Raw genomic sequence first — 17,993 nt, 5'->3', positions numbered from 1 at the left:
TACAGAGGTCTCCATCCTGGAAAGGAGCTGATGGCACACACTTAGAATCACAGAATCAAGCAGGTTGGAAGAGACTTCAAGTTCATCCAGTCCAACCTAGCACCCAGACCTATCCAATCAACCAGATCAAGGCACTAAGTGCCTCATCCAGGCTTTGCTTGAGCTTTCACACTCAACTCAGGTACTCAAACACATGCTTTAGGACTTGCCTTCTAAATGCTCATGAATCATAGAATCACAGAATCAAGCAGGTTGGAAGAGAGCTCCAAGCTCAGCCAGCACAACCTAGCACCCAGCCCTGCTCAACCAACCAGACCATGGCACTAAGTGCCCCAGCCAGGCTTGGCTTCAACACCTCGGGGCACAGAGACTCCACCACCTCCCTGGGCAGCCCATTCCAATGCCAATCACTCTCTCTGACAACAGCTTCCTCCTAACATCCAGCCTCAACCTGCCCTGGCACAGCTTGAGGCTGTGTCCTTGGTTGCCTGGCAGAAGAGCCCAACCCCACCTGCTACAACCTCCCTGCAGGCAGTTGTAGAGAGCAATGAGGTCTTCTACATCTTACTGGGAGAGTGGATTGAGGGCAGCCAAAAGGAGACAAAAGAAGAGTAGATTTGCCACCTGAAACCCTTCTGTGGGCAATTCACCTTTCCTGCTATTGGTTGTTAGATAAGAAGCAGTTTCCTGGAAGCATAAGGCCCACAAATTCCCACTCTATGCCTTTGGCACAGCCACTGCACCAACCAGTGGCATGGACTGGCTCAAGAACCCTCAGATTGGCATGGAGAAGCCTCTCAGCTTAGATGAACACACCAACATTCCAAATCCTCACCACCCTCAGACCAGCTGCAAGGAGTAACTCTGGTTTATTTGCCTGGCAGTCATAGCAGTTGTCTTTTGATGCTCATTTCTCTTCTATTACATTTTGAAGCACTTTATCATAGCTCACATAAAAAAATATCACTCACAGGTTGCTTCTAATTATGGCACCAAGCCCCTCAAAAGCCTCCTAAGGAGCTCCTTGCAGTATTAATACAGCTCCAGGACTCTGTGCCAAAGCTAAAGGAAGGTGATGCAGATCCCCATCCCTACCACCTCCTCCTGCTGCAAATCAAAAGACACCTTCAGACAGGATCCAAACTTCAATCCATTTCCTATGGTTTGCCTTTAGAGGCAACTCAGACAAATGAGCAGAAGAGCAAACCTCTTCTCTCTCCCACAGTTTGGCCATCTGGAAGATCTGCAAGGCCAACTCTCTATTTCCTACTCTCCAGGAGCAAGACCCCTTTGCTAGCTGAGCAAGGAACACAGAGATATGATGCAGCAGCCTCTCCCATGTCCCCAGGGAGCTGTACCTTTCCACCACCACTTTTTTTCTCCCATCTACTTCACGTTTTGATGATTGCTAAATTTCTCTCTTACCTGTTTGGTGTAAGATGTGCTTTTTGCAGCTGCTCTCCTTGCTCTACGTCTCTTGGGAAGCCAGAAAGCACCCAGCCATTGGTCATGCAGTCCAGTGAGCTCAGGCGTCCTGCCAGCACCTTCATAACCAGCTTGTCTGGGACTGCAAAAGGATTCCAAAGAGGACATTTAGTTTGCAAGCTGACTCTGCAGTTAAGGAGGATGCAGACTGCCTCTGCTGCTGAGGCTGCTACAGGGACTGACACACAAAGAGTTCTGTCCCTTTGTGACTAACAGGTTTGGGGGAGAGGAGTTTCTGTGGACTTTTGGGTGTTTACTCTGCTATCCTGCAACCCACCCACCCCCATCCATTCCCCCAGCTCATAAGGAGCTGTAGGACTAAAAGAAAGCATTTGTTTTGGAGTTTGGGTTTTGGAGAGAGGAGTTCCTGTTGATTTTTGGGTGTTTGCTATCCTGCAACCCACCCTCCATCCAATGCCAAGTGTAGGGTTCTGTACTTTGGCCACAACAACCCCAAGCAGTGCTACAGGCTGGGGACAGAGCAGCTGGAGAGCAGACAGGAAGAAAGGGCCATGGGGATGGTGGTAGATAGTAGCTGAAGATGAGGCAGCAGTGCCCAGGTGGGCAGCAGAGCCAATGGCATCCTGGGCTGGCTCAGGAGCAGTGTGGGCAGCAGGACAAGGGAGGTTCTTCTGCCACTGTGCTCAGCACTGCTCAGGACACACCTTGAGTGCTGTGCCCAGTTCTGGGCTCCTCAAGTCAAGAGAGATGTTGCAGTACTGGAAGGTGTCCAGAGGAGGGCGACAAAGCTGCGGAGGGGCCTGGAGCAGAGCCCTGTGAGGAGAGGCTGAGGGAGCTGGGGGGGTGCAGCCTGCAGCAGAGGAGGCTCAGGGCAGAGCTCATTGCTGCCTGCAGCTGCCTGCAGGGAGGCTGTAGCCAGGTGGGGTTGGGCTCTGCTGCCAGGCAGCCAGCAACAGAACAAGGGGACAGAGGCTCAAGCTGTGCCAGGGCAGGTCTAGGCTGGATGTTGTTAGGAAGTTGTTGGCAGAGAGTGATTGGCATTGAAATGGGCTGCCCAGGGAGGTGGTGGAGTCTTTGTGGCTGGAGGTGTTGAAGCCAAGCCTGGCTGGGGCACTTAGTGCCATGGTCTGGTTGGTTGGACAGGGCTGGGTGCTAGGTTGGGCTGGCTGAGCTTGGAGCTCTCTTCCAACCTGCTTGATTCCATGATAGCATTCCCCCAACTCACAAGGAGCTGCAGGACTAAACCAAAGCATTAGGTAAGATAAATCTGATGCCTACATCCCTTTTCTCTCTTAGCAAGGCACTTCTCGTCCCTCGGCCACGCTGGGCTGATGTCACAATGAAGTGTGTGACACAATCCTATCAAAATGCAAAAATAATGACCTGGCTTGTGTCAAAGGAGCCCTAAAACAGGGAAGGAATTGCTGTAGCACTCCGTGTTTGACTTTGCAGGTGATAATGGTTCTTCCACAGCAGGCTGGATGCGACATTCCTCCCATTTGCCCAAAGGCTTGAAGCTTTTCCAACTGAAAATGCATTTCCAAAATGCATTTCAACTGCTGTAATTACTGCAGTGACAACTCCCTCGTTTTGGAGAGAAAACTTCCCTTTCCTCTATTATTATTTGTCTTTAGGGCAAGAGAGAACATCAGCGAGCTGCTGACTGGGATTACAATTACTGTGCAGCTCCTAAGCTCCTATTTAAGGGGACAGTGACAAGGAGGTATCCTGCCTGTTTGCACTCCTGTTTAAGGGGACAGACAGACAAGAAGGTATCCTGCCTGTGTGCACTCCTGTTTAAGGGACAGTGACAAGAAGGTATCCTGCCTGTTTGCACTCCTGTTTAAGGGGACAGTGACAAGAAGGTATCCTGCCTGTGTGCACTCCTGTTTAAGGGGACAGTGACAAGAAGGTATCCTGCCTGTGTGCACTCCTGTTTAAGGGGACAGAGGGACAAGGAGGTGTCCTGCCTGTGTGCACTCCTGTTTAAGGGGACAGTGACAAGAAGGTATCCTGCCTGTTTGCACTCCTGTTTAAGGGGACAGTGACAAGAAGGTATCCTGCCTGTGTGCACTCCTGTTTAAGGGGACAATGACAAGGAGGTATCCTGCCTGTGTGCACTCCTGTTTCAGGGGACAGACAGACAAGGAGGTATCCTGCCTGTGTGCACTCCTCTTTGCCCAAAATGTTTTCCATACAGAATCAAGTGGAATTTTCCTGTACTCTGGATTTTCTGGCTGCAGCATTCAACTTTCTGCCTTGTTGCATGGTATTTTAGCACACTTCCTACTGGAACCACGAGCAGAGGTTTACAAAGATGCCAAACTGCAGGACTGTAGGGGAAACATTCTCCAAATGCTCAAAACAGCTCTGCAAAGGGTTGGGAGACAAAAAAAGCCCTACAAAACCATGAGTAAATCTGCACTGAAGCAGGATCCGGCCCCAGCTGCCATCCCTGTGGGATGAACAGGGCACCAGGGCAGTCCCAGGAATGGGATGGAGAATGTGTACCCCATGCTGCTGAGCTTCCAGCACCACCACAGGAGATTCTCCAGCTGCAGGGGCCAAGGTGCTGCCACTCTGCATGCGGGAGGGAGGAACAGCACAGCCTGTAAGGAAATCAACGAGCAGCATCTCCTTGATCTGCTCACTCCCCACAAGCCTTCTGTGCATCCAGGTGACTGAAATCTACCACTCTGGGCATTCTTTTTCAACAAAACTGAAGCAAACACGAGAGGGAGAAAAAAAAATCAATCAAGATGCAGTGGCAGTTAATGAACAATTTCTCTCATGGCTTCTCTGCAAATGCATTTTTCAGGTTAATAGTATCAGAGGCTTGAGAAAGGTGCTCAGCCCTGGTACTTGGGTACCTAGCTTTGGGGCTCAGCATAGATGAATGCCTAAGTCTGCTCTTCTGAAGTCATTTAGACTGGAGATTAGGAAGAAATTCTTGGCAGCGAGGGTGGGGAGACACTGGAACAGGTTGCCCTCTCCCTAGAGCTGTTCAAGTCCAGACTGGACAAGGCCCTGAGCAATCTGGGCTGGTGAGAGCTGTCCCTACCCATGGTGGGGGTGGATTGGAACTGGATGATCTTTAAGGTCCCTTCCAACCCAACCCATTCTGTGAATTTATGGTTCTGTGTCAGGTTTGGGGTATTCTGAGTGGTCCTGGGGCTGTGTGGTGACCCTGACACCTTCCTGGCTTCAGCAGTAACTGACTAGAAGGTTATCAGCAACACCCTTCAGACAGTTTGCACACTCCTGTACCTCCCTGAGTAATATAGATGCTCACATATTTTCTGTGCCTCCCTCTAAAGCCTGATGGTGAGAAATAAAGCATAAACAAGTCAGACAGCAAGCTCTGCTCTCCTCTTGATTAGCAAACACACCTATCACTTCAACACAATGGGGGAACAGAGCTTGGCGGCTGCTCGGTGGCATTACAAAGTACATCAGCTGCCCTTGAACAGGAGCAGGCACACTTAAAACAGCTGCATTAAAACTGTAAAACATCTTCCACAGACCAGAGGCAAGGAGAAAAAAAATAGAAAGAGGGGGGAAAAAGGGAAAAAAAATGAAATCAGTATTATTCTTATTTTGCTGTGGTTCAGACAGAGTAGGTAATGAAGGACTGTGCACTGCACTATTCCTTTTCACTCATGTGGAACTGTCTCTGGAATGTAAAGCAAATTAATAACCTGTAATTGGAGGGGCACACAGTTGGTAAGTAACCAGCCAGAGGTCTCCTGGCCTTAAGCACATGACCCAATGGGCTCTGCAGCAAAGTGAAATGTAGAGCTCTCCTGATGAGGCAGTCAATCTACATGTTTTAAGTAGATTATGAAGCACAAGAGCTTTGAATAATCAATTCCTTTTCAACATAAGCTTCTGTGAGTTTCCAAGTCTGGAAGTTGGGGAAATGAGGCTCTGGAGAGGTTTTACTTTATCATCAGAGAAGTCCAAAGATAAGTTTCTTGTAAAAATTACAATGTGCTACAAAGAGATACCCAGATTAGGTAATGTGGAAGCACGTCTCTATTAAGGCTGGAAACCAAGGTACAGGAGTGAAATTCACCCCTAAGAGGCAATGCTGCAGAGCTGCTGAGCTCCAGCCATGCCCTGTGCTGAGAGCACCCCAGGGAGCTGGGGACCAAAGTCACAGTGAGCCTCGGAAATGGCAGACGTGGCAGAACGAGGCCACAGCCAGCTCCATGCAGAAGCGTGGCTCATTCCTGCACACAGCCTTGCCTAGCCTCCACCCCACACAGCACATCTCCTTGCTCTCCTGGCCTGTCTGCACCCTGTTCATGGGCTAGACTACACAGCTGAATGAGCAGCTGTGGACCTAGGGAGCGATCTAATCAATCCAAGGGGATGCTCAGGTGGGGAACAGGGAACGGAGGCTCAAAGTGCTTGCTGCTCATGCTGGAACTGCTGCGTGGACACCTAGAGGTTTTCTATCTCCAGGCCTGTCAATCAGCACCTTCCAGCAGACCATTTAAAAAATGAATTCGCTTCCTAGAGCTTCAAAGGCTTTCACAGCTCCAAGGTGCTCCTCATGAAAAGAACTTCCAGGCGGAACTCGCAGCAACGTGGCCCATTAGCTCCTACCCAAGCCATAGATCTGCAGGACTAATAGAGAACCCTATCAGGCAATCAGTTGACAAAATCATACCATCTGCTCAGGACAAAAGTAGCAGAACATTAAAGGCAGAGGCTGAAAGGCAAAACTCACTCCTTGAGAGATTACAGAGCGCCGTTCTCTGGTGGCTTCGGTGCTGTCAGCGCTCCGAGGGGTACAATTATCATATTGGAATGGATTCCTGCTCCACAGCCTGCCCTTTAAACCAGACTTTTGAAGGGTATTGACTTCCCCAAACCACAAAACCTCCACTCCAACCACGGCACAAATACCTTAGCAGATAGGAACTGTCAGCTGTGTGCCCTCAGAAGCTCCAGGTCCTGCTGTCAGCACTGTCCAGCCACCACTCAGCCGTTTCTCAGAGGTGGTTTTTAAGCTGGGTCTGAAGATTTTCACAGCTCGTTCAGATGCCTGAGGCTTGATCCAAGGCTTGACAGTTAACATCTTGCCCAGAGTACAAGCTGCTGTCAAGGACTCCTTCCCTGCATCATCCTGTCAATCCCCAGTCTAGCCAAGCTGGAGATTTGCTTATCTTAGGGCTCTGCAACTCTGTGTCATTCAGAGTGTGGCCAGCTGGACAAGGGAAGTGATCAGTTCCCTGTACTGGGCACGGGTGAAGCCACACCTCGAATTCTGGGCTCAATCTTGGGCCACTCCAAGAAGAACATCTGGAGCATGTCTAGAGAAGGGCAACGAAGCTAGTGAAGGGTCTGGAGGATAAGGAGAAGGGTCTAGAGAACTTCTAAGCAGCATCTGAGGGCCCTGAGGTTGTTCAGTCTGGAGAAAATGAGGCTGAGGGAAGACCACATTGCTATCTACAACTCCATGAAAGGAGGCTGGAGTGAGGCAGGAGTCAGACTCTTCTCCCTAATAACAACTGATAGAATGAGAGGGAACTGCCTCGAATTGTGCCTGGGGAGGTTTAGGTTGGATATTAGAAAGAATTTCTTTGCTGCAAGAGTGGTCAGGGATTGAAACAGGCTGCCCAAGGAGGTGGTGGAGTCCCCATCCCTGGAGGTGTCAAAAAACCAGAGACATAGCACCCGAGGACATGGTTTAGCAGGCATGGTGGTGTTGGGCTTGGTGACCTCGGAGGTCTATTCTAACCTTAACAATTCCATGTCTCACAACAGGTCATTTAATTTCGAGTCTTTCAGAAAAAAATATTCCATTTCCTCGCCCACCTTCGGGCACCCAGAGGTTGTACTCTCTCGTTTTGAACGTTTGGGGCTGATTTAGCAGGGGTTTACCACCCTGTAGGTCGATCAATACATTCATTTCACCCTGCCAACCAGCTGGATTGATGCAAGCAGGCCAGCTTTCTGCAGACAGGCCAGTTTTGCTTACGGCAAATAATAACCAATTACCCAAATGCGTGTTCAAGCAGAGGGGAGTGGCAGAAACCATCCGGTCCTCTGATGCAGCGGGGCGAAGGGGATCATTTCCTCCCTCCCCGGAGAGCCGCTCGGAGCTCCTCGGCTGTACTCGGCCGTGCTCGGCTGCGCTACCGCTCGGTAGATTGTTCTTTACCGCCACCTGGCGGCCACAGCGGGCACGACGGCGGCCGGGAGCGACCCGCTGCGAAGCAGCAGCAGCAGCAAGCAAGCAGCCTCCGCTGCAGCACGGACGCGCCGAAACCTCGGGAATTCACCCCAAAAGGAGATCGCACTGGAGTACTGTTTAGGAGTTCCGCGTCCCGGAGAGCGCCAGGCCGTTATGGAACACCGGAGAGAGTCTGGGAGTGCCTGAGTTTTGGGTCTATGTGGAGGCAGCAAATAGCGGCAGGGACGCGGCAGCTGCTGAGCGCCGTGGCGGGCAGGTGGTGATGTCATCGGATGGAAAATGAACACAGAATTAGTTTCCAATCACTCATTTTCCTCACCAGGCAGTGCCGAGAGTGGCTTCCCCTAGCTGGGCGAATCATTTAAATGCACTAAAATGAGAGACAAAAGTGTTTCATTTCCATGCTAAAAGGATTTTTCTCTCTTTGAATACATTGGAAGCCCCTTCATGGGAGGTTTTTAGTCAGCTAAAAGAGGAATGAGGTGCATTAAGGAGGGAGTGATTTTTTTTTCAAGTAGGTGGGATCCCAAATGGTGGATCAGATGATACCTGATCAATCAGCACCTTCAGCAACGCACACTGAAGGAGCGCATCAGGCTCCTGCACGATTCAGCAACCTACATCTGATCACATCTGGAGAGCGGAGAAGATTCCAGCCCATTTCCCTGCTTCACCAGACATAGAAACATAGAATTGTTGCAGTTGGAAAAGACCTCCAACATCATCCAGTCCAAGCATCAAGCCAGCACCACCACGGCCACCAAACCATATCCCCAAGTGCCATGGTCACACATTTCTTGAACACCTCCAGGGATGGGGACTCCATCACCTCCCTGGGCAGCCTGTGTCATTCCCACACCACTCCTGCACTAAAATAATTGTTCTTGATATCCAACCTAAACATTCCCTGGTGGAATTTCAGGCCATTTCCTCACCTGATACTAGAGAGATGAGACCAACCCCTACCTGGCTCCAGCCTCTTTTCAGTTTAGCACTGGAAATTCATCCTAAAGTGAGGATCCAGCACAGAAACACACAAAGCTTTTCTCCCCCAAACCAGCCCTTCCGTGCTCGCAGTGTCTCTGTGTATCTGCCTAATGGCTCCAGCCATCAGCACGCCACAGGATGATGGAGTGGGCTGACACCAAGGTCAAGGTCCTAACACCTGGGTTCCACCTACACTTGCTCACTGACAGCAGCTTGGCTCTGGTCAAGTGAGGTTTTCTGCCTCTGCCTACTCACCTGCAAGACAAAAACTGCTCTGAATGACCTCACAGGAATGTCTCCAAACTGAAATCTTCTAAAACTAAGAACAAAACATTTGTCTGCTGTACTTTGTAATCCTTCAGCTTCCACAGAGAGAGCAGAGCGAGACACCAGATAGCAATCGCAGTCGGAACCCACTTGAGACATAATTTCCATTATCAACCAAGTTCTTTTTTCCTCCTTCTTTCTAAACTAGTTCAGCTCTACTGGAGAGCACAGGGTGTGAGAGGGTGGAACCTGGCCTACAAAGTCCCTTTTGGGCAGTGATAGCAGTCAGAGAGGATACCTTTGGTCTTACAAACATGAATTCGTAGAGTGGTTTGGGTTAGAAGGGGTCCTGAAGATCATTTAGCTCCACTAACATGAACAGAGACACCTTCCACTCACCCAGGCTGCTCAAGGTCCCATCTAACCTGACCTTGAACACCTCCAGGGAAGGAGCATCCATGACCTCCCTGGGCAACCTATTCCAGTGTCTCACCACTCTTATTTTTTCACTCTTAAATGGAGCAGCTGTTAAAGGTCTTTGAAGACTGAGTCTCCTCAGTGGAGCCCTGAGTATCTGTTAGCAAGATGCCGCTGTTTAGATTGTTGCATGGGATGTAGAATCAGGAAAAATCCATTCTAGATTTTACAAACAGAGGAAAAGGGCACTCTGAAGTAGCATATCACAGTGATCCAATCCATCAAATAAAAACTCAGGACAGATGAGAACTTATTTCCTATGTGCCTTCATCTAGAGAAGGGCAGCAAGGCTGGGGAGAGGGCAGGAGCACAGCCCTGTGAAGAGAGGCTGAGGGAGCTGGGGGGGTGCAGCCTGCAGCAGAGGAGGCTCAGAGCAGAGCTCATTGGTATCTGCAGCTGCCTGCAGGGAGGCTGTAGCCAGGTGGGGTTGGGCTCTGCTGCCAGGCAGCCAGGGACAGAACAAGGGGACACAGCCTCAAGCTGTGCCAGGGCAGGCTCAGGCTGGATGTTGTTAGGAAGTTGTTGTCAGAGAGAGTGATTGGCATTGGAATGGGCTGCCCAGGGAGGTGGTGGAGTCTCTGTGCCTGGGGACGTTGAGGCCAAGCCTGGCTGGGGCACTTAGTGCCATGGTCTGGTTGGTTGGGCAGGGCTGGGTGCTAGGTTGTGCTGGCTGAGCTTGGAGCTCTCTGCCAGCCTGCTTGATTCTACGATTCTAAAACTTATTACTCCATAACCTTCCATCTCTCATTAAAACACAAACACCTCAACCAGAAAAGAAAATGGCTGTAAATTCCATTTTGTTCTCTTGACCATCAATTTTCTCCTAGCTGGGGATAGTGAAAACAAACAAACAAAAAAAACCCCTACCTATTTCCCATTAAAAAATTCCTTCCCCCCCTCCCTCCCAACCCCTTTTGTAGCAATCCCAGAGGAAAAGTCCAAAGTTTGACTTGAAAAACAGGAGCTACTTCAAAAGCATTGTCAAAGAGAGGTGAAGGTTCCTTAAAAATGCATACATTAAAGTCTGGGATATTCATAAATATCCCTGGAAGTTTGCCCAGCCTGCTTGTGATGGAGCTGCAGCTCGAGGTGAGCCTGGAGCACGGCGATAAAAGCACCGAAATAAAGCAGAAAAGCTCATTTGTTTATTAGGTGCTGCCTGGGCTCCGTGTTGGGGGGGTAAGAAAAAAAATGAAAGAAAATGGAGAAGGTTTCCCCCTTCCCCTCCCTCTCTCTTTTTTTTTCCCCCTCCCCACTAATAATAATAACACACAAAAAAAAAAAAAGGAGTTGCACTGCAGGGCCCCTAAAGCTTGTGAAAAATTAAACTCGACGGATTCAAACTGTCCTATTTCCACTTCAAAAGAGAAGAGGCACTGAGCTCTTCCCAACTTAGCTTCAAACGCCCAGCACCCTAGAAAGTTTCTTTCAAAAAAAGAAAGTCTCTAGTTCCCCCAAGCGCTGTACCCGTTCCTGGAGCTGCTGTCTCTCCCTCTTCTAATTATACCCATGTGAGTCTATTAATCAAGTGGTAAATTATTTAGAGAGCCATGCGCTGTCTTCAGCTAGTACAAACACGCTGCATGCAAAGACTTGCTGAAAACCAACGCTGCTCCCAAAGGGTCTTTCTCTCTCTCCCCCTCTCTCTCTTCCCAACGTTCAGACAGCTTGCAGCTCGCCGCTACTAAAACCAAGAAATACCACTCAGCTTTACCTCCTCAGATAGAAAGATTTACTCAGCCTTTCAACTTGGCCAGTTTGGAAACAAAGAGGAGAGCTCCTCCATTGTCCAACCTGTTATTGCAACCTCAGTGAGGAGAATATTAATTCTCAGCAACGCCACCAAAACAGCCCAACCCAAAGCGGCGGTGAGAGGGGTTTCGGTGAGGCTGTGATCAGCGTCGCCAGGGGATCCCCCAACTTTCAGAGGCTACAGAGAGAAGCACCTCTGTTAAAAGCGTTCCAACTGGAATAAAAGGAGAGAAAAATACTAAGAGTAAATAGATCTGGGCACTTGCAGGAGCTACAGCAAGAAGCAGCCCTTTAAAACAGGCTCCAGTTTCAATGAGGAGGGGAGAAAAGAGAATAATAATAAATGAATCTATGTTCTTTCAGGAGCTACAGCAAGAAGCAGCTCTTTAAAACAGGCTCCAGTTTTAATAAGGAGAGATAATAATAATAATAATATCTATGTTCTTTCAGGAGCTACAGCAAGATGCAGCTCTTTAAAACAGGCTCCAGTTTTAATAAGGAGAGATAATAATAATAATAATAATATCTATGTTCTTTCAGGAGCTACAGCAAGATGCAGCTCTTTAAAACAGGCTCCAGCTTCAATAAGGAGAGATAATAATAATAATAATAATAATAATAATAATAATAATAATAATAATAATAATAATAATAATAATAATATCTATGTTCTTTCAGGAGCTACAGCAAGAAGCAGTTCTGTAAAGCAGGCTCCAGTTTCAATAAGGAGGGGAGAAAAGAAAATAATAGCAAATGAATCTGTTCTTTCAGGAGCTACAGCAAGAAACAGCTCTTTAAAACAGGCTCCAGCTTCAATAAGGAGGGGAGAAAAGAAAATAATAAATAGATTTGTGCACTTTCAGGAGCTACAGCAAGAAGCAGCTCTTTAAAACAGGCTCCAGCTTCAATAAGGAGAGAAAAGAAAATAATAAATAGATTTGTGCACTTTCAGGAGTTACACCAAGAAGCAGCTCTTTAAAACAGGCCCCAATTTTATTAAGGAGAGATAATATCAATATCTATGTTCTTTCAGGAGCTACAGCAAGAAGCAGCTCTTTAAAACAGGCTCCAATTTCAATAAGGAGGGGAGAAAATAGTTATTATTATTATTATTAATAATAAAATAGGTCTTTGTATTTTCAGGAGCTACAGCAAGAAGCAGCCTTTTAAAACAGGCTCCAGCTTTAATAAGGAGGGGAGAAAAAATAATAGCAACTAGATCTATGCACTTTCAGGAGCTACACCAAGAAGCAGCTCTTTAAAACAGGCTTCAATCTCAATAAGGAGGGGAGAAATTTGTTATTATTATTAATAATAACAATAAATAGATCTATGTATTTTCAGGAGCTACACCAAGAAGCAGCCTTTTAAAACAGGCTCCTATTTCAACAAGGAGGGAAGAAAAAATAATAGTAAATAGATTTGTGCACTTTCAGGAGCTACACCAAGAAGCAGCTCTTTAAAACAGGCTCCAAATTCAATAAGGAAGGGAGAATAATAATAATAACAACTAATAGATCTATGTACTTTCAGGAGCTACACCAAGAAGCAGCCTTTTAAAACAGGCTCCAGTTTCAATAAGGAGAGATAGTAATAATAATAATAATAATTAATAGATCTATGTACATTCAGGAGCTACACCAAGAAGCAGACCTTTAAAACAGGCTCCAATTTCAATAAGGAAAGATAATAATAATAATAATAATAATAATAATAATAATAATAATATCATCATCAATATCTATGTACTTTCAGAAGCTATACCAAGAAGCAGCTCTTTAAAACAGGCTCCAGTTTCAATAAGGAGAGATAGGAATAATAATAATAATTAATAGATCTATGTACATTCAGGAGCTACACCAAGAAGCAGACCTTTAAAACCATTCCAATTTCAGTAAGGAGGGGAGAAAAGAAAATAATAAGAATAATAAATAAATCTATGTTCTCTCAGAAGCTACACCAAAAAGCAGCCCTTGGAAACAGGCTCCAGTTTCAATGAGGAGGGGAGAAAATACTACTACTAATAACAACAGCAACAATAATTAGATCTAGGTACTTTCAGAAGCTACACCTAAAAGCAGCTCTTTAAAACAGGCTCCAGCTTCAATAAGGAGGGGAGATAATAACAACAACAACAATAATAATTATTAGATCTAGGCACTTTCAGAAGCTACACCAAAAAGCAGCTCTTTAAAACAGGCTCCAGTTTCAATGAGGAGGGGAGATAATAATCATAAGAATAACAGCAGTAATAAATCTCTGTGCTTTCAAAAGTTACACCAAGAAGTACCCCTTGAAAACTGCTTCAAATGGAATAAAGGAGGAGAAAAGAACCTAAGAAAATAAATAGATCTCTGTACTTTCAGAAACTCCACCAAGAAGTACCCCTTGAAAACAGCTGCACTTTCAACAAGGAGGGGAGAAAATCATCATCATCTCAGTGCTTTCAGAAGCTACACCAAGAAGTACCCCTTGAAAACAGCTCCAATTTCAATAAGGAGGGGAGAAAATCATCATCATCATCATCATCATCTCTGTGCTTTCAGAAACTCCACCAAGAAGTACCCCTTGAAAAATTATTCCAAATGGAATAAAGGAGGAGAAAAGAAAATAATCATAAATAGATCTGTGTCCTTTCAGAAGCTCCACCAAAAAGCAGCCCTTTGAAACAGGCTCCAATTTCAATGAGGAAGGGAGGAAATAACAACAATAATAAATAAATAAACCTCTGTGCTTTCAAAAGTTACCCCAAGAAGTACCCCTTGAAAATTGTTTTGAATTGAATAAAGGAGGAGAAAAGAAAACAATAATAAATAGATCTATGCTCTTTTAGAAACTACACCAAGAAGAAGCCCTTTAAAATAGTTCCAGTTTGAATAAAGGAGGGGAAAAGACAATAACAATAAATAGATCCATGCACCTTTGGAGGCCACACTAAGAAGCAGCCCTTTAAAATAGTCCCAATTTGAATGAAGGAGGGGAAAAGACAATCATAATAAATAGATCTATGTACCTTCAGGGGCCACAGCAAAAAGCAACCCTTTAAAACTGCTTCAAGTTGAATAAAGGAGAAGAAAAGAAAATAATAAGAAATAGTTCTACACATTTTCAGAGGCCACACCAAAAAGCAGGAGGAGAAAAAAAGGGTAATAAATAAATCTCTGCACTTTCAGAAGCTCCACCAAAAAGCAGCCCTTTAAAATCCTTCCAAACTGAATGAAGGAGGAGGAAAATAATTAGTAATAAATAAATCTTTGCACTTTCAGAAGCTCCACCAAAAAGCAGCCCTTTAAAATCCTTCCAAACTGAATGAAGGAGGAGGAAAACAAAATAGTAGTAAATAAATCTCTGCACTTCCAGAAGCTCCACCAAACAGCAGCCCTTTAAAATAGCTCCAGTTTGAATTAAGGGGGGGGGGGGGAATGATTCATAATAATAAATCTTTGTACAGTAATGGTTTTTATTAGGAACCAGGAGAAATTAGGGACTTGCAGATTTCACCCCCCACGTGCAGCCTGCCCTTGGGGACAGCTTCAGATATCACTGCTTAAAAAGACAGAAAAAGGAAGGGGGGGAAAGCCAGGCAGGTGCTGTGTGTTCAGCTCTAGCAGGCTGCCAACAGTGCTGCCCTCTCTCCTCCAGCACTCAGCTCTCTTCACCACCTCAATCTTCATTTTGGTGGCAAAACAACCCTCAATTAGCCAAACTAACAGCACCTTGCCCAGCTGAAAAGCACAGTCTCACTGCTTTGGTTTTTTTCCTCCTCCTTGCTCTTAATACTGTTTTCCTCTGCCCTCTCTTTGGCTCTACTCACAGCAGCCTTGTAAACACATCTAGTGATCAGCAGTGACCACTTTGCCTGATTTCACCAGGAAAACAGGGGAAACTAAATGAAGGCTGCCATGCACAGCTCCTTTTGACTGACTGATGGCCTCTCCTACCTGTGTAATGCTTCTGCTTCTATTTTCATTGATAAAATTAAACCAATAACAGGCAAACAGCTCAAGAGGCAAATGCCAAGGACATGTAAGGGGTGAAAAAGTGTCCTTGCTGCATATATATTTTTTTCTCCCATGGTATCAAACTCTGACAGGCACCTTTCAAATGGTGAGCAACCATCCTGCACATGGAACTTAGGTCCAGGAGGCAGGGCCAGCTCTCCTCAGAATTACAGCACCCTGGGGACAAACTCTGCCTCAAGATCTCCAGCAAGCCTGTGGGGGCTGTGATGGGCTCTCTGCACAGGCAGCAGTTGCCCATTGCTTGAATTACTAGAAGGGGAGGAGCAGCCTATGGAACAGTGACTCCACAACATTCCAGAAGGAATGAATTCATTGAGGTGCCTTGTCTTGCTGTCTGTGGAAGGCTGCTGGCCACCACACTCAACTCTTACTTCAACTGGAAGTCACAGAACCATAGAACCATTTTGATGGGAAAAGACCTCTGAAATCCACTCCTTCTCTAACTCTGCCAAGTCTGGTGCTCAAGTCCCTCAGCACCACAGCTCTGTGTCTTTTCAATACCTCCAGGGATGAGGATTCAACCACCTCCCTGGGCAGCCTGTGCCAGTCTTTGGGAACCCTTTCAGGGAAGAAGTCTCTTTTAACCCCCAACCTAAACTACTCTTGTTGCAGCTCGAGGCTGTTTCCTCTCATCCTATCCCTTGTTCCTTGGGAGAAAGGACCAACTCTACCTCACTCCAACCTCCTTTCATGGAGCTGAAGAGAGAAATGAAGTCTCCTCTCAGCCTCCTTTCCTTCTGGAGAATAAAAGATGTCCTCCTAGGCTGCCCAAGCCTATATTGTATGCTGAAGCATTATTGACCAAGGCTTTAACTGCAGTTAGTGACCAGAAAACTGGTCTGAGACTCTAACTCTGGTAATTTGCTGCCTGCACTATAGCTCAGCAATAATTGCCCAGCATCCAGTGGAAACCAAAATATCCTCAAGGAGAAGCCTGTGCATTGCAAGCTGGCTGTCCAAAGAGGAACTCTGTGTTCCTGACAGACAGAAAGCAGCCTTGCTGCTGAACCTTTCACTGAAAATGCATTTTTCAATATCTAGTGTGCACAAACTGTAGACTGGGATGTCCTGGGAATTAAAAAATTAATGGGCTCAGGAAAAAAAACCTGCCTGTGCTCCTTTCATTAAGCAAAATAAATCACCATACACAAGATGGAGAAGCTGGCTAAAGCAGGAGGTGAGAAAGCCTAGGAAAGACAGAAAATGGGAATGTTCTGAGTCACCTTCTGGGGTGAATAACACAACTGCCTGGGCTGCTGCTTGCAAACAAGTTGTGTACCTGAAGCAGCAGTAGAGGAGCAAACAACACAAAGGATGGTTGTGAATCCTAAACTCAAGGAGAGATCTGAGTGAGTCAACCAGAAGTAGAACACAACAGGACAGCCTCAATAACTCCATAAGGAGTGAGATCTGAACACCCTGGGGGTTGAGCCTCTCTATGACAGCACAACATGGCCTGTCCATACAATCACAGAATTGTTTTGCTGGGAAGAGACCTTTAAGAATAGGAATCTACATAGAATGGTTTAGGTTGGCAGGGACCTCAAAGCTCATCTAGTTCCAGCCCCCAGCCATAGGCAGGGACACCTCCCACTAGAACAGGTCGCTCAAGGCTTGATCACATCCAGAGACTGGAGAAGATTCCAGCTCATTTCCTTGCTTCACCTGTCACAGAAACATAGAATTGTTTCACTTGGAAAAGTTCTCCAAGATCATCCAGTCCAACCTTCAACCCAACACCACCATGGCCACTAAACCATGTCCCTAGGTGTCACAGCCACAGGTTTCTCCAACACCTGCAGGGATGGAGACTCCACCACCTCCCTGGGCAGCCAAGACTCAGCTCAGTTTCTTCTAATGCTCAACCACTCTTTCAGTTGGCACATCTCAAGTGGCTAATTGAACACAATTAACTGTGTCCAGCCAAGGGGCAACCACACTGAGCTCAGCCCTCCAGGGCAAGCACTTCAGGAACATGAGGCATGCCCTCAAGATTTTATGGGACTGGTTTCATTTTGCCTGGCTGTGATTTGAGCACATTTCTGGTGCTCTACCTTTGGCTCCAGGGGATTCTGTGGTAATGTCCCTTGCATGATTCCTCACTCAAAGGTGCAACTAAGCTGTCTTGGTGCATGACTGGAAAAGCAATGAAGATGTTGATGTGCTAATCACTTTCCCAGTGATAACACTCTCAGCTATTGACTAACCTGACTCTACAAATGAGCTTTTGCTTGAAACCAAATGTAGTTAAACACCAGTGTGGAAATCTTTCCTCTGTATTAACCTGCTTGTAACCCTGTAGCAAGACAGCAAGCAAGGATCCTTTGCCCATCTTTCCCCTTCACTATGCTATGGCATTTCATTTCCTCCAAGCCTCTTGTGAGGGCAGCAATGAATTCTTGTTAGTGTTTACTAATGTAAATTCATTCTTTGTTATCCCTGAGAGAGGAGGATTAGCAAAAATGACAGAACTTATTATTTCTGGTATTGCTAGATAATATTTATCTTTAGGCAGCCCTTAATTCTGTACTTTGTTCCACCAAATAAAAGCTATGTGCATGCAAGCAAGAACTAAGGGAGAATTTTCCAGCACAGTGCACAGAAACCTATTCCTGGATCCCCACCATCACTCACAAGCACTCTGCAGCTTTAGCCTTGCATGTTATCACTAAACCTGAGCCAAAAATGAATCCCATGCCTGCACCAAAAATTAATCCCAAACCTGCACCAAAAAATAATCCCAAACCTGCACCAAAAATTAAACCCAAACCTGCACCAAAAATGAAACCCAAACCTGCACCAAAAATGAAACCCAATCCTGCACCAAAAATGAAACC

The 17,993-nt window shown here is 46.3% G+C and overlaps 1 protein-coding gene across 4 annotated transcripts in view; it reads right to left on the bottom strand.

Annotated features, from left to right (window-relative positions):
* AK8 (adenylate kinase 8) overlaps positions 1-17,993 on the bottom strand; it is an 88,583-nt gene that overhangs the window by 31,983 nt on the left and 38,607 nt on the right. For all 4 annotated transcript variants that reach the window (XM_064171552.1, XM_064171551.1, XM_064171553.1 and 1 more), the window contains one exon: positions 1,426-1,567. In XM_064171552.1, coding sequence (XP_064027622.1) covers positions 1,426-1,567 — 142 coding nt within the window. The remainder of the gene's footprint in view (positions 1-1,425; positions 1,568-17,993) is intronic.

The sequence above is a fragment of the Pogoniulus pusillus genome, chromosome 35 (genome assembly GCF_015220805.1).
Source record: "Pogoniulus pusillus isolate bPogPus1 chromosome 35, bPogPus1.pri, whole genome shotgun sequence".
Classification (NCBI taxonomy): domain Eukaryota; kingdom Metazoa; phylum Chordata; class Aves; order Piciformes; family Lybiidae; genus Pogoniulus; species Pogoniulus pusillus.
The sequence above is the reverse complement of the archived record's forward strand: the minus strand, read 5'-3'. Positions and strand labels throughout refer to the sequence as shown.